Genomic DNA, 13,841 nt, shown 5'->3' on the forward strand with positions numbered 1-13,841 from the left:
TCACAGGGTCCGCTTACTTAACCTGAAGATTTGACAGGGCCGGTTTTTTACAGAAGCGACTGCCTGTCTGACCTTCCAAGTTCCAACCCGCGAAAGAAAAACCAGCCCAATACAAGTTAGGTCGCATACCTCCGAAAATGCATTTCTCGGGAATGTGGATTTCCTCACGATGTTTTCCTTCGCCGCTGAGCACGCGATAATCATTTATGATACAAACATGAATTCGAAAACAAATTCGACAATCATTGGTTTAGGCCTGTGCTGGATTCGAACCTGCGACTTCATAGTGAGAGACAAGCGTTCTACGAACTGGGTTACCATGGCTTCAGGCTTTCGGCTTAAGGTCAATGAAAAATATCACAGAGAAAATAACATCAAAGATCGCTTGTATTTTAATTACAATTATGTTACTGCCTGTAAGTACTGTTCTGGCTTATAGGCGCGTTCTGTTACAAGTAGATAAGTCAATTTAAAATTACTTTAATATAATTTCTTTGGACATAATGTCTTCATAGACACCCACTTCTCGCCAGCTATGTTTAAGTCTAGTAATAGGGGGCGGGCCTATTGTCATTAATCGGGCACAAATCCTGAAAACCACGTGATTATGAATTGATATAAATTAACCAAAAGTGAATTCAAAGTCATAGAGTCGAATTTAGACTTTAGATCTCAAAACACCAACTGCCTGGAAAGTTTAGTTCAACAATAATTGGATAGTTTCCTAGGTCAAAGATCAATTATGAAATTCCTGTTTTTACGAAAAACAGACAGATCTAAAAGCGACAAAAAGTCTTCTTTTTTTCTAATTTACTTATTTATGAATTTTAATAAAGAAAATGTAATAATAAGTGCGACATGGTGTCACCTTTTGTCTATGACGTCAAATGTTGCTTTTTCATATAAATTCCATAGTAATGTCGTGTTTTGACGTTTATTAAAAAGTAACTGATTTGGCTAGTTGTAAACTAGCCTATTCTCGGTAAATGGCAATAGGGACATAAGTGCAGTGTATCGCTGCATCGCATATAAAAAATGTTGCTGTTTCATTAATTTTGGTATTTTCTTACACTAAGTAGAAGTGTGTTCCGGATTAAAACGTGTTGTCAGATAAAACTGCATAATACCAGTTATTGTTATCGATCGCTTTAGGATATTGACTTAATACTACATTTTCAGGTATAAGATTATGTTGTCGATAAAATGTGTTCATTAACAGTCGATCACTTTGATACTACCTGTATGAAGCTTCCTATTACAATGCTGCATAGTATGAGAGTATTTACAGTGTGTCCGTTTTTAAAAAACCTTGTGTACTTATTTGGTTTTTTCAAATGAAATGATTTGAAATACCATTCCAAAGTCTGCTTACCCCGGCAGGAAGTAAGAAATGATACTTTACAAACTTACATACATACATAAACTCACTCCCGTAATGTCTAATAAGGTGGGCAGAGCCTCAAGTAATCAAAGACAACTTGCTGCCACTGTTGATACGAAATCCTAAGATGGATATGAACTGTATGGTGAGAAAGGATCAGCCTATCGCCGTAACGATTAATTGTCCACCACGCTAGAAAGGACATAATCCTTCTGTCAGATTTATTGTAGATTTGCAGCAGATGGCATTAACTACGTGTCCGGACAAATGGGGAGCGCTGAAGGCTCTCACCCGGTACAACGTTTAAGACAACAGTTCTGAGGGTGCCCAGTTGGGCGCGAACCTCGGCTCAGGGAGTCGTCTGCACCCAGACCAGCATAGGAACAAAAAAAATATGAAAATTGATATCCATAAGTTATGTTATTACGACAAGATTAATAGAAAATAATATATACGTATAGATTAATATAATGTCTATAGCTCTACACACCCTTATAATATATGTTAAGGCGTGAATTATGTCTGTCTGTGTTGACATATTGAACATTTTCCTCCTAACCCAGACGCTTCTGTGGTTTCCCACCGGTTTACAGGATTGGCACGAGCCTGTGTCGCCATGGACCGGACTTATAAATTATAAAACCAAACCGCAATCACGTCATTCGCCATTTATTGCCATCAACGTCATGTTGCCTACTTGATTGGAATATCAATTTTAAATCCGCACATCATGTCAACGAGCTCTACCTATACAGGATGTTAGTAAAGTTACTACACCGTAACGAAAACTGTAAGGGATGATTCCTTAAAGTTTTCGTGAAATTCTTGGGACTTTAAAAAAAAATATACAAATTACATTTTTTTTTTTAATTTACGTGGGACTGAAACATAGCTGGCGAGGAGTGAGTGTATACTTGAAAATGCACTGGATGGATAGACATGGACTGATGATTTAATGGTTCAAAATAATTGATAAAAAAATCCTTTTTCGAATGTTTATTTTGCTACTATATATTAAAAAAAAGATTCTTCATGTTTTTTTCCCAACATCTAGCGTTCTTACGTCGATCAGTTGCATAAATTGCAAATGCCACCACAATGGGTGCTAAATGCTAATAAATATTACTGCGCCAACGCTATTATAATTCACTGTGGATGTTATGTTATTGTCTTCTTCCTTTTTCCTGGAATATATTTCTATACAATAGGTTGTTGCTTTCTGCTATTTTTAATGAATAAACACATGAGTAATTCCGAATGAAATATTATATCTTGTGACCTAATGTTACGTAGAAATTCTTGGTACAAATCTGCCGATTTTGGCAGACACAGCTTTATTTCAGTCTGTCGACTTTAAAAATAGTGCCGTCCTTAACTTATGACAAGTGCAAGACAGAGATAAAGCTAGTTTTAGAACATAATATAAGCTCACAACAATACACCAATTGGGTACCTACATCCATCGCAAGATAAACTAAGTACCCACACTTCACCGAGCTTTCTGTTCGACCAAAGTGATAGGTGGTGCGCCGTACCGCCGAACGGTCGAGTCAACTGTGTTACTGAAAACTGCAGTTTTAGGTCTTTCAAACTAATTTTAAATTATGTTAATGTCCGCAGGAATCGGTACCAATAAATAGCTAACCTTTTATTTATGTTGCCTAGTTTGCAATACTGTTTTCAGAAATTCGATATTAATTTCCAAGTTGCTATGTCGTTTTTATGTTACATTTTAAACACATTGGGAAAAAAAGTATACAGGGTGGCCCAGCAGTTTTTATTTTTTCACCTAGCGGTACTCATCTTTAAGAATAGTTATGAAGTAAAAAAATAGAATTATTAAGCAAGAGATAGCGACAAAATGATTTCTGAAGTAAGGTAGAAAAACTAGAAAAAGGTACGAAATGGGTCATATCTCCAAACCGTAAATAATCGCTGAATATACATTGGGGTGTTTCTGGTAGCCAATGAGCCCCTCTATCAAATTTTTCATTTTGAACCTGAACTTCTGGGCCACCCTGTATAATTACTTACATAATGGTTATATAACTTGTAGTAGGTAAATGGGAACATTAAAAACAATTGAGAAATGTTTTCTGTGAAGTAACAATGTGTTAGGTATCGACGGTACGCAAGTGAAACAACCGGTGGTTACAAACAGACTGGTTTATTCAATGCGCGCGAGGCGCGTTCTCCTAATGATGTATGTAGGTCTACTTACATATACAACATCTTTCCTCTCTTAATTAGGACTTACTAATAATATAACAATTTAGAAAAAGCGCCTGAAATCTATCCTGGGACGTGAACGCAACACTCTTTGAGGATTTGCAGTTAGATCATTCTCTGCGTTTGTTTCTGCCTCATGGAAGTCTTCATCTGCCGAGACACAATCCTCTGTCACACCCGGCTCATTTTCTTCCTTCCTCTCCTCTTGCTCTTGTTCTCTAGCGTTGAGCGACGAATCTAGTGATGATGTCGGAGGTGCCGATGGTCCAAGCGGCGTACTTGGACTGAATATGTCTGTGGCAGCCATGGTAGGTGATAGCGTAGACACAGATGGCTGTGGAGAATGTGGCGGCGGCGGTGGCATCGACGGCGGCGATGGCGGCGGCGTGACGGAACGCGGTGACGACGGCAACGACGGTGGTGAGTATGGTGTGTTTATTTGTGTATACGTTTTGTCACAGTCCCTTGTATCTACGATCTTTCCCTTATATAATACTAATTGATTTATATGTTTACGATAACACTTTTTTGTTTCCTTGTCCATAACTAAATACAATACGTTACCTATGCGTTTTTGTATAACTCCTAATTTCCATTTGAATTTGTTATTACAAAACTGTTTGTACAATACATTGGTTTCTGGTTCATATTGTTTTTTTATCTCCGCCTTAAGTTGTGTAGACTGTTGGTTTGGCAAAAAGCAATGTGAATCCGTAGGCGAGGATGCGAGTGATGATGTAGGCAATATTAAGTCTAAACGAGAGTTCAGTTTATGGCCGTACAATATCTGTGCGGGAGAAGAACCAGTAGCACTGTGTTGTGAATTGCGGTAACAAAATAAATATTGTAATAACTTTAATTTTGATTCCCTAATATTTGAACTAGACAGCAAACTTGCTTTAATTCCCTTTTTAACGATTTTTACATAACTTTCAGCCTGGCCATTGCTGGCTGGATGAAACGGTGGTGATGTTATGTGTGTTATGCCATTGGAATCACAGAAAGCTCTGAACTCATGTGAACAAAAAGCTGTGCCATTGTCACTCACAATATTCCTTGGTATTCCGTACCTAGACATGAAATCGGACAGTTTATCTATGACGGCCGCAGATGTAGTTGTATTTGCCATATCATAAACTTCTGGCCACTTTGAATACGCATCCACCAACACTAAATACATTCGTCCATTGCATGGCCCAAGAAAGTCTATATGCACTCGATGGAATGCGCGCGGTGAGTATGGCCAGGAAGCGGGCGGCTCGCGCGGCGGCGACGGCCGCAACTGTATGCACAGATTGCACGACGCGATCATCTCCTCTACAGCCTTGTCCACACCCGGAAACCAGAACCTTGAACGAACCTCTGCTTTCGTTTTAACGATACCGAGGTGTGAACGATGAGTTTCTAATAAAACTCGTTCTCTTAGCGCGGCAGGAATCACCACTTTGTGACCTCTCATTATACATCCACATTCTACTGATAATTGGGATTTACATAAATAGTAAGGTGCAATATGCGAGTTTGGCACTTTTCGTGGCCAACCATTCGTGATGTAATTCGCAACTTCACATAAAATAGCATCCTTACTAGTCGCATGACTCAGCTCGGCCAAGGTCACAGGTAAGCTTCCGTCAATCACAAAAATAAAATTTTTAACAAAAAAAAAACCGACTTCAAACGCAAAACTAAAAAGCAATAAATAAATTTACTTCGCACAAAGTAATTAGTACGTATTTTCAATTAGTTAATTAATTTTATAAATCTGAAGCCGGTGCCAAGGAAATGCTACAACGAAGTACCGATTCTTATATTTTTCAATACTGATTGTTTTGTAATTTTTTGTTTGACATTGTTTTGTAATTGCTTTGATATAGGTATTAAACAATATTGTGTGTACATTGTAATTTGATATTGTAGTAGGGTTGTTGTAGCATTTACTTGGCACCGACTTCAGATTTATAAAATTAATTAACTAATTGAAAATACGTACTAATTACTTTGTGCGAAGTAAATTTATTTATTGCTTTTTAGTTTTGCGTTTGAAGTCGGTTTTTTTTTTGTTAAAAATTTTATTTTATTTTACGATTTTAAGTGATGGTTAGACTGAGCAAGGATGCACACAGACAGATTTTCTGATTTATATTGATATATAATAATATATGATTAGTAGTGATCACAATTATTATTGATGAACATGTTTACACACACACACACACACACTCACACACGCGCACACGCACACGAGCACACGCGCACGTACACACGCACACACACAGACACACGCACACACACACACACACACACACACACACACACGCACGCACACACACACACGCACACACACACACACACACATACACACATGTGGTTGTCAGTGGAAGCTGCTATCATAAACACTCACGCACACATATAGATACAGTAGATTTCGCGTGGTTCGCTCGCTGCTAAAGCAGCTCGCGTGTCCTGTTTATTCGAAACTGTCCCTCTTCGTATGGCGGACATCTTGTTTTTTTCGCCATTTTGTTTTTTTTCACCGGCGACAGAATTTGACCAAGATTTAAATGGGTGTCGTGGAAACAAACAAAATCCAGGTGCAATAGGTTTGCCAGGCCGTAGGATGTCTCCCTGATTGGGAGCAGTTTTCAAAGATGACGTTCCGATCACACCCCTATACATCATTTTTAACCCCAAGACATTTTCTGGAAAAACAAAATTTTGTATGGCGGCCATCTTGTTTTTTCGCCATTTTGTATTTTTTTCACCGGCCATTAAATTCGACCAAGATTTAAATAGGTTTCGTGAAAGAAAAATTGGTTCAGGTGCGATAGTTTCGCCAGGCCGTAGGGTGTCACCCTGATGCGGAGCAGTTTTCGAAAATCGGGAAGTATTTCCATACTTAACATGACGATTCGATCACAACCCCGATATATATTTTATACCCCGAGACATTTTCTGAAAAAACAAAATTGTGTATGGCGGCCATCTTGTTTTTCCGCCATTTTGTTTTTTTTTTCACGCGCTATGGAATTTGACTAAGATTTAAATAAGTGCTCTGAAAGAAATATTGGTTCACGTGCGATAGTTTTGCCAGGCCGTAGAGTATCTCTCTGATGCGGAGCAGTTTTTGGTGACCAGAAAGTATTTCCGTACTCTACATGACGTTTTGAGTAAGCGCCCCATACATTATTTTTACCCAAAGGGGCTTCTTCCAAAATCGACAAAATTTTGTATGGCGGCCATCTTTTTTTTCCGCCATTTTGTTTTTTTTGCACCGGCGTTTGGATTTGATCAAGATTTAAATACGTTTCGTGAAAGAAAAATTGCTCCAGGTTGTATAGTTTTGCCAGGCCATAGGGTGTCTCCCTGATGCTGACCAGTTTTCGAAGGTCGGGAAGTTTTCCCGAAGCCTAAAGAGCGATTTGATCAATATGGCTTTACAAACGCACTAGTCGCTCCTACGATTTTTGAAAATTCCCCTCGATTTCTCTGGTCTTCCATCATCAGATCCTGACTTCCTTGACATGGGACCCCCTTGGGTATATCTCCTTTCAAACAAAAAAAGAATTATCAAAATCGGTTCATATACGACGAAGATATGCCCGAACAAACATAAAAAAAAAAAAAAAAAAAAAAAAAAAAATATACGGTCGAATTGAGAACCTCCTCCTTTTTTGAAGTCGGTAAAAACAAACGTAAGCGGCGCGGTCGCATAACTCGGAGCTCGAATTGTAATCTATTTCCTCTCGCTCACTCTCACAGGAACCGACCTGATTCGCACGTGATAAAAAGTCTGCTATATTGTCAGCACTACGCACGTATTCTATTACATAATTGTAACCACTTAGAAACATCGCATATCTTTGCAGTCGATTAGCCGTTACTTCGGGAATTCCTTTGTACGGCCCAAATATAGAAATAAGCGGCTTATGATCGGTACGTAGTATAAACGGTATTGACCTACCATATAGGTATTGGTGAAAACGACGTATACCAAAAATTATAGCTGTGGCCTCTTTTTGAATCTGGGAGTAGCGTTTTTCTGCGGAGTTCAACGTTCGAGATGCGAATGATACTGGCCTTTCCTGACCCTCCTTATTTTTTTGCGACAAAATCGCTCCTAACCCGGTAGGAGAAGCATCGACAGTAAGAATGAGTTTTGCATCCGGGTCGAAATGGGCAAGAACTTGTTCTGAAGACAAACATTCTTTAATTTTTTCAAATGCTATTTTGTGACTGTCATTCCACGACCATTTAGTGCCTTTTTTAAGAAGGTCATATAAAGGACTAAGTAAAGAAGATGCATTAGGAACAAAGTTTCTATAATAGTTAACTAAACCTAAAAAAGATTGAAGCTGTGTGACATTAGCGGGTGAACTGGCTTTGACAATTGCTTCAATTTTTTCCGGTGATTTCTTTAAACCATGTTTGTTAATAACATAGCCCAAATAGCTAACTTCATCCATGTAAAACTCGCATTTTTCCTGCTGTAAGGTGAGGCCGGCCTCTTGCAGGGTGCGCAGTACTTTAGTGAGACGTGCGGCGTGCTCGGCATCGTCGCGGCCCGTCACCAGCACGTCGTCCAGCAAGCACAGCACCCCCTCCATCCCCGCCAGCAGCGACTCCATGGCTCGCTGGAACACTGCCGGAGCACTCGCTAGCCCGAAGACTAAACGTGTAAACTTAAACAATCCGCGGTGTGTGTTTATACAAGTCAACTTTTGCGATGCCTCTTCCAACTCGAACTGATTGTAGGCCATAGACAGGTCTAACTTTGTAAACTTATTACCACCATGTAATTTGGAAAACAGCTCGTTTGCTGTTGGCAGAGGAAATTGCTCAACCACTAGTTGTTTATTAATACTGACTGAGAAATCGGCACAAATACGAATATCTCCGTTTTTCTTTAAAACCGGTACTATTGGTGACGCGAATTCGGCATGGTCGATGGGTTCAAGAATACCTAATTTGACGAGCCTATCCAGTTCTTTGTCAACTTTAGCACGTAACGCAAACGCGATCGGTCGTGCTTTAAAAAAAACGGGTTTTGTGCTTTCTTTTAGACGTAACTGCACTTGATATTTATTAAAACATCCCAGTCTATCAGAAAACAAGTGTGGAAATGACGTTTTGAGTTGTGTTACACTTAATAAGTTTTTTCCTTGACAGTACTTAACTGGAGTTAATTCTAACTGAAATGACGAGATAAAATCCCTGCCTAGAAGGGGTGGGCCGCCATCACACACAACATGCACGTCCAACGTGTGCGTGCAGCCATCATAACACACATCCAGACGTATCATTCCAACACACTTTATGTTATCACCAGAATAACTAATTAGTTTTTTCCGTGAAGGTAACAATAGCACGTCTTTAAAATGCGATTTCCACATGACTTCAGGAATTACAGTAACAGCTGATCCGCTATCTATCTCAAATTTGAGGGGTAAACCGCGTATATATACAGTTTCTACCATTGGTTCGCCTCTCAGTGAACGAATGTTGAACACCTTACCATCATCACCGACGTCCTCCCCTCCGGCTACATTTTCTACGTAGTTCACTTTGGTCGATGGACACATCCTACGCAAATGACCTTTAGAATTACACTTCCGACACACGTAATCAGAATACCGACATTCCGAGGACTTGTGATTAGTATAACCGCACACTGTACACTTTTGCTTTCCGGGTACTCCACTTTTCACATGTTTACTTCCCTGCGAAATCTTGTTTACTATGTCCGAGTGCACAACGAGTGTCCCGGCAGCAGCGCCCACGCTAGCCGCAGCGGCGGCCTTGGCGCTGCACAAGTTCTCTGCGAATTCCACAGCCTTGGCCAGTGTAAGATCTGTCATGTCCATTGCATACAGTTTTTCTTTTTCGACACCGGGTCGCAACCCCATTATAAATCGGTCTCGCAATGTTTCCTCGACATTACTGAAAGAGCAATTCGCGGTTAAACCGCGCAGCCTTGCCGCCCATTGCGAGTGAGTTTCACCCAGCTGTTGTGTCGAGGCATAAAAGTTGTGTCGGTCACCAAACCCCGTGCGCTTTGGATTAAAATGCTTATCGAGTAATCCAAGTATATCTTCGTACGGCACCGACTGTAGATCTTTAGGTAAGGCTAAATCCGCAGCGAGTCTGTAGGTACCCTCCGATAATGCACTTAGCAATATCGCTCGTCTCTTTATTCCACTTACGTCCGTACTATTCGTTATGTCGTTCGCTACAAACCACTGTGTCAATCTACTGCGATAGGTTTTCCAGTCTTGTACAGTGTGGTCGAACGTAGTAAGAATTCCAAATACAGAAGTAGACATTTTTTTCTCACTATATAACGCGGGTAAGTATGCTCGTCGCCACTGTTAGGTATCGACGGTACGCAAGTGAAACAACCGGTGGTTACAAACAGACTGGTTTATTCAATGCGCGCGAGGCGCGTTCTCCTAATGATGTATGTAGGTCTACTTACATATACAACACAATGTAAACAGAAAACAAGTTATTAAACAGACACATTATTCAGAATTATGGTTTCATCATTTCTAATTCAAGAGCGCTCTTGTCGGTGTAGCATTCTCCATGCTACTTTTTTTGGGAAAAATAGGGCAGTGGTTTCCCTCTTGCCTTCCGCCGCGAATTACTGCTTCACAGAAACATAATTTTACCTGTTTTTTTATTAATGTCAATGAACTTTGTTCGCAAAACAGCGGATCCTCGACGGGTGTATTACAAGGAAAATGTACTGAATGCATCGTAATTTTGTTGTTCACGTTGCATCCAATGCTGTATCCATAAGTAATCCTTTGAGTTGCAGTCAAACTCTTGGTTCATATCACATAAATATCCCCACTATAGTCCCAAGGCACTAGCGCCTCAATAATAACCCTGACCGGATTATTATTGGGATTGGCCCTTGACACATTTCAGATAACTATTTAAAGGTAAAGTTTTCGCAAACATTGTAGTTTGTGTATGCCTCCGATGTTAATATTTATTTATTATTATACCGTTACGGTCTTTTTTGTTTTTAATAATATTTTTTCTATTTATTTTATTATTATTTTTTATATGTTATTGCACTAAGTAATTGTAAGCGGATTATAGCGCCGAGACAAACCCGTGAGGGGTTTAGCGGTGTTATTTTATTCTTTTTTGTTAATTTTTCGTTGTATTCAATAATTAAAATAAAAAAAATATATATTAAGGGACTTTCCAGGCTACGTTCCCCAAAAACAATATAGATGGCGTTGTACAGATTTAATGTGATAATTCCCCTTTTTTTCATCGTTCGGGTACATAAATATACAAAAAAATACATATATTATAATGTAAAGTCAGAGGCATATATAAAAATATATAATAATTATTGCTTGATTTTGGATCAGATATGGTATAATCATGTTACCACCTATAATTGCTCCTCTTTATTATGTTCAGAATAATATGGATGGAAGATGTGTTGTGCCTGGATGTAATAACAAGGGTAATCATTTATACCCAAAAACAACGATAGAAGATACATTTTGTCTGTTATCCATGAAATTAGAAGGTTAAACGAAGGCTCTTTACAGCGCCAATTATATTTTAGCTTTGGGATCGTTGCCTGGAATGTCCTTCATTGCATTGTAGATATTTTTCAAGACTACAGACTGTCTTAATATCAAAAGCTAATCAGTTGCGCCAAATCTTATTTAGTCCATAAATTATTCACTGAAACTTAAATTAAATCTAAATGAAAAGAGTGTTTCTTGCTTATATGCTAGACTAGGTGCTTATCTTCCCGAGCATGTCGCAAACAGCAACAGGTACCGGGTGATAATTTCACGATATTTCATCTTAGGATTTCGAAACAAAAGTGCCTGTAAGTTGTCTTCTGATTGCTTCTGGTTTTTGCCCAGTCGTCACTGCTGAGGATCGCGATCACATGTTATTGTTTTCCACTCAGTGCGACTATATGCGGTGTGAATCGCTTTCTGCATGCTGCCGCTCACCGTCTACTTCAGGGTGTCAGACCACCTAGTAAGCGCCCTTCCTCGAGCACGTCTGCCATCCATTTGACCAATGATCTGCTTCTCCAGACAGTGCTTTGGGGACCGCATAAAATGTCCGAAGAAGCTTAGGGCATGTTTCCGGCGTATAGAGGAGAGCCGCGTCGGTAGAATGTTATTAAAACTTTATTCTTTCTCTTTCCAGTGCCCCACTCGGAGAGCCAGGAGGCGCCAAAGCTGGCGAACCCCAAAGGCTTGGAGGAAATATCTTCAGAGCTATCGTACATGAAGGCTTTAGATGGCTTCGTGCTCGCGCTGTCCCAGCAAGGAGACATCGTCTACTGCAGCGAGAACATTGCTGATCATCTCGGGGTCTCGCAGGTAAAGAAAGTCATTCATATTTACCTCTCTAGCGTCTATCAGGAATTAACTCCATGGTTATGGTGACGAGGGATTAACCTATCAGCCATAATAATTATTCATCATGGTACAAAGGACAATTCCTCTATAGGAATTTACGACATGCCCGGGAAGACAAGCAGCAGCAGGTGTTCTGTTTTCATTCACTCCCAGTCCAGCGTAGAAGCTCCGAAGAGAAACTCAGTTTTAAAGTCATTAATCTTTACTGTCACATCAATCCTTCTATACAGGGTGTTAGTGACACCGTAACGAATACTGAGGGGGATGATTCAGACCATGAGTTTGAGTCGATATCAAGTGGAATTTCCTGTCGGAAAAGTCATGAAAGATTTAGTGTTTTTTTTTTTAAATTATTTTCCGTTTCATACTTTTGGGACGGAAAATTCCACTTGATATCAACTCAGAATCATGGCCTGAATCATCCCTCACAGTTTTCGTGACGATGTCACTAACACCCTGTATAAGCTGAACATGCGAGCCTGTGAACATTGCCACTACCAATACAAGATTATGCGAAGTAGCGCTGCAATCTAGCCGGTCGAAAGTGGTTTCTCTATTTGGTAATTATTTCTACACCAAGTCGAAGTTAAGAGTTTGTACATACCTTAAAAATATTAGTGTAATGGTGGATAAAAGCCGCAATAATAGACTTTATAATGTTGTATTTATAATGTTATAATCACATTTCGAGGTCAATATACTCTCGGTTAGCCTTGTCTGTTATTGTCAATAAAATCAATTGCGGAACTGGAATCGAGGTTTATTCATAGAACTGTACTCGCTTATCATGATTGTGAACACGCGCCATAGAATCGTTGGCAACTGCAGAGTGCAGGTTATGACAAAAAGACCGTCTTAAAGGTGGGTACTTACCAGTGATTGTGAGTGCCGTTCCCGGGAATATTTCCAAAGAGTGACTGTTCCCGTTAATTAGTAAGGACCCTGGCTGTTTTTTTCTGGCTTGTTCCTTCTTTTACTCTGGTCCTGTCAGTCTAAAGGTTAGGTTAATAAAGGTCTTTTTATACAGGGTGTTAGTGACATCGTAACGAATACTCAGGGAGATGATACAGACCATGATTCTGAGTTAATATCAAGTGGAAAATTTTTCGTCGCAAAATTCATGTTTTTTTTTAGTTTTATAAAATTATTTTCAATTCTATACTTTTGCGATGGAAAATTCCACTCGATATTATCTTAGAATAATCAGCTGAATCATCCCCCTCAGTATTCGTTACGATGTCACTTACACCCCGCACAAGTACATACGGTAGCCATACAAGTAGGTATGGTTGTTAGTGACACCATAACGAATACTGAGGGGGATGGTTCAGACCATGATTCTGAGTTGATATCAAGTGGAATTTTCAGTCTTAATATTCATGAATTTTTTGTGTTTTTTTAAATTATTTTCAGTTCCATACTTTTGCGACGGAAAATTCCACTTGATATCATCTCAAAATCATGGCCTCAATCACCCCTCAAAGTTTTCGTTACGATGTCACTAACACCCTGTATATGTAAGTTTTGCACCTTTTTACTGCCAGGAATGTTCCTAAAGGTAGGAATGTTCCTAAAGGTAGGAATGTTCCTAAAGGTAGGAACATTCCCAGGGACGGCACATAACTGCTACTGACCCTAGATTCTGATAGTTTTTTAAAAGTCCAGTAAAGTTTTACCAAAGTCCGTTAAACTTAGTTTTATGTACAAACTTGACTCATAAGAGTTTCAAAGCTTTTTGCAGAATCTGTTTGAATTAAAGAGGTTAAATGACTGACTTTACTTCCAAATGTTATGTGCACACAATTCGCCTGGTTTGGTAA

At 39.4% G+C, this 13,841-nt stretch overlaps 1 protein-coding gene across 3 annotated transcripts in view; it reads left to right on the forward strand.

The window, feature by feature from the left end:
• Positions 1-13,841, forward strand: part of LOC126375122 (hypoxia-inducible factor 1-alpha) — a 118,530-nt gene that overhangs the window by 36,320 nt on the left and 68,369 nt on the right. For all 3 annotated transcript variants that reach the window (XM_050021968.1, XM_050021966.1, XM_050021967.1), the window contains exon 3: positions 11,807-11,982. In XM_050021968.1, the coding sequence (XP_049877925.1) occupies positions 11,807-11,982 (176 nt within the window). The remainder of the gene's footprint in view (positions 1-11,806; positions 11,983-13,841) is intronic.

The sequence above is a fragment of the Pectinophora gossypiella genome, chromosome 18 (genome assembly GCF_024362695.1).
Source record: "Pectinophora gossypiella chromosome 18, ilPecGoss1.1, whole genome shotgun sequence".
NCBI classification, from domain to species: Eukaryota; Metazoa; Arthropoda; class Insecta; order Lepidoptera; family Gelechiidae; genus Pectinophora; species Pectinophora gossypiella.